Raw genomic sequence first — 2869 nt, forward strand, 5'->3', positions numbered from 1 at the left:
CCAAGGCCCACATCACCTTAGAGGTGGCAGCTCCTAGATAAAGATAAGTCAAGATCCAAGAAAGAGATAAGTCAAGAAAAGATTCAAGATCCATCAAGAATTCAAGAATTCAAGATAATAAAGAATTCAAGATAATCAATAATTCAAGAGATCAAGATAATCCAAGACTTCCAAAATTCATGCATGGAGATCGGACAGTGAAGATCATGGCAAAGAATCCGATCCTATCAAGATCAAGATCAAGAAGAATTTGATCCTATCCAGATTAGATGTTTGGATATCTATCTTAGTTGTTCTTTCCTAGTTATTCTATGACTTCAGATGTATTATAAATACTGCTATTGTTTTCAGTTAATACACACTTCAGATTTTCTATTCAATTCTCGCCACCTTTTCTCTCTCCTCTAGAGATTTCCTCTCTCTCTTGTTTCGCTAGAAACTTAGTTCGCCTGGTACTTGCATAGCCAGCCCCGATTTATTGCTTCCACGCTGCGTCAATTTTACACTTTTGGGCAAGGTTGAGTAGGTAAGGGAGTGTGCTATTGTATTGAGTTTAAGGGAAAAGTGGATTAGCTCCTCTATATTATTCTATCTTCCTTTTTCATGTTGGTTGATTAACAAAGATGATTGCCGCTATGCTTTGGGGTGAAGATAAAATATTAACCAATTAATCAATTACTTGATCCAATACATTCAATGCTTTGGATGAAATTAAAAGCCTACAAATCAATTAGCTAACCACCTTATTGTCAATGAATAAGGAGGCCACTTGGCAGCCCGTGCAGATGAGATGAGATTTTCAAGTGGAGAACCAAATTAGAAATGATTGATGGGAGAAGATGTGAGATATTTTGCCAGTTAAATGCAATTTGGGGTTGAATCCAACCTAATAATTAACTATTAACTATGAGGGCAAGTTAAAGTGGCTAGAAGAGCTAGTGTCAAACCCACAAGGATTGAGGTGTAGGAGAAATGATTTAATGTTTTAAAAATCATAAACTACTCGATGTAACTTGCAAAAATAGAAAAAAAAAAAAAGATAAAAGATAAAAAAAAAATGCCAAAATCATTGTTGAAATAGGTTGATAGTTCAATTGGTGGGATCAATATGTCGTTGACCAAATCAACATATATTGGCATAGAAATGGTTCAGGGTGAAATGAAACTGATTGTCTAACCGGTTTTCGGGCTAAACAGTCCGATCAATGACATTTTGAAAACCATCATTTATGAGAAAATCGTCCCCTAATTTGAAGAATTTATATCGCACTGGGCTTAGACTTTTGGCATTGAAATTTTGACTTCTCAACTGGCACAAGTTGCACTTCTAATTTAATGAAGCATGTGAATTTGGATTTGTTGATAGAGTGCACCTGATGTGACAGATACATCCTACCGTATATTGAAAAAGATATTCTGATACATGGTGAGACGTGCATGCGAGGAGCGCTGTATAAAGAGCAGACTCCGTTAAATACAACCAAATGGTGAAACAAGATTAACGTATCCGATTCTATATGATTGGGGCAAGGATTAGATGATGACGAGGATTAGAATAGGAAAGTTACATTTTGTAAGAAAATTGCATCCTTGGTGAATGGTGAGAAGTGAATTGACCAGCTGTCAACCTGTCACTGATGAGTTGTACAATATTTTGAAAATCAGTCAACGCAAATGCTTTTACACCGCACGTATGTCTCACTCTCATGTGCGGGAATAGACCACCTCACCACCCCCGTCCGGTAATCTGGAATTCACATCAGCGCCCCAGATATTCTCAATTCACGGACGGGACGTACTGTGGGGCGCTGACGTGAACTCCCCCAATCCCTGTCGAACGATTACAAAGCTCCCTCCCAAAACCCCTCTCTCTCTCTGCTACATCGGCTTTCTCCGTTGGAGATCCATCTTCTCATGTTGATATGATCCCGTTCCTTTTTCTCTAAACACCAGCTTCGTCATTGCATGATTGATTCTATGATCGCTTCGGTTGCAACCGACGTCACGACCAGCTGCGCCGTCGACACTAGAAATTGGCCAAGGGTTGAACGCGGCGGTGGTGATTGTTGCTGCTGCTCTTGGCCCGGCAACTGGGGCGTCTGTACACCCAACTCTTCGCCAACAAATTTTTCATGAAACCTATACGAGAAAGTCAGTACACCTTGTGTACCCCCGCTTTCGAGCCTAACTGGTCTGGTGATTTGTTGTGTATGAGTACCGCCAGTGTCGGAGGCTGTTCTGAGGAGATCTTGGACAGGCATACTCACCTCTCCGATGTACCTGTCGCCCACCTTGCGTTTACAAAAGAGCTTGAAGATGAGCGTATCCTGATTCAGATCCGGATCATCTTCAACAGTAAACGTCATGGTGACATTCCAGGTGGGATCAGTCATGCCTTCTCTGTCGATGTGGGTTTTCTGGAAGTGGTGTTGGTCACTGCTAGCCAGGCCAACCATGGCGTAGACCTTCATTTTGAACAATTTCCTTACATCGTTGAGATCTCTCGCAGAATCAACGGTTACCTCTAAACGCCTCCTTGCCATCACTAATACCTCCTTCAAATGGAATTTGCAAGTGATGAATCGATACCTAACAGGCTAACATATTTAACTGTCATTCCAGCCAATCCCAATTCACACTCCAAATAAAAGCAATAAAAATGAATTTCTTGAACTAATTAAGGGTCCGTTTGGTGTTCAGTTATTTAGAAGCTTGGCAGTTCACGTTTAATTTTTTTCTCATTGATTGAGAGAAGATGTAACCACCAAAAGACTCCCGAAAAGACACAGAAAGCATGTTATGGGCTATTTTCAGAAAACTCGACATAGAGCCTTTTTCAGTTTTTTCGTTTTGTCTTCAAAACACGCGA

At 40.4% G+C, this 2869-nt stretch overlaps 1 protein-coding gene across 1 annotated transcript; it reads right to left on the reverse strand.

Annotated features, from left to right (window-relative positions):
• Window positions 1-1958: 1958 nt before the first annotated feature.
• Window positions 1959-2543, reverse strand: LOC148861569 (protein SRC2 homolog). The gene has a single exon (XM_088985055.1). The coding sequence runs from the start codon at window positions 2541-2543 to the stop codon at window positions 1959-1961; it is 585 nt and encodes a 194-aa protein (XP_088841181.1).
• Between the last annotated feature and the right edge of the window lie 326 nt (window positions 2544-2869).

Source organism: Nelumbo lutea, chromosome 4 (assembly GCF_056320005.1).
Source record: "Nelumbo lutea isolate HS-2025 chromosome 4, American lotus-T2T, whole genome shotgun sequence".
Lineage (NCBI taxonomy): Eukaryota > Viridiplantae > Streptophyta > Magnoliopsida > Proteales > Nelumbonaceae > Nelumbo > Nelumbo lutea.

Bases quoted from the DNA above. Each gene is read 5' to 3' on its own strand.
- LOC148861569 (XM_088985055.1), bottom strand. From the start codon at position 2,543: ATGGCAAGGAGGCGTTTAGAGGTAACCGTTGATTCTGCGAGAGATCTC.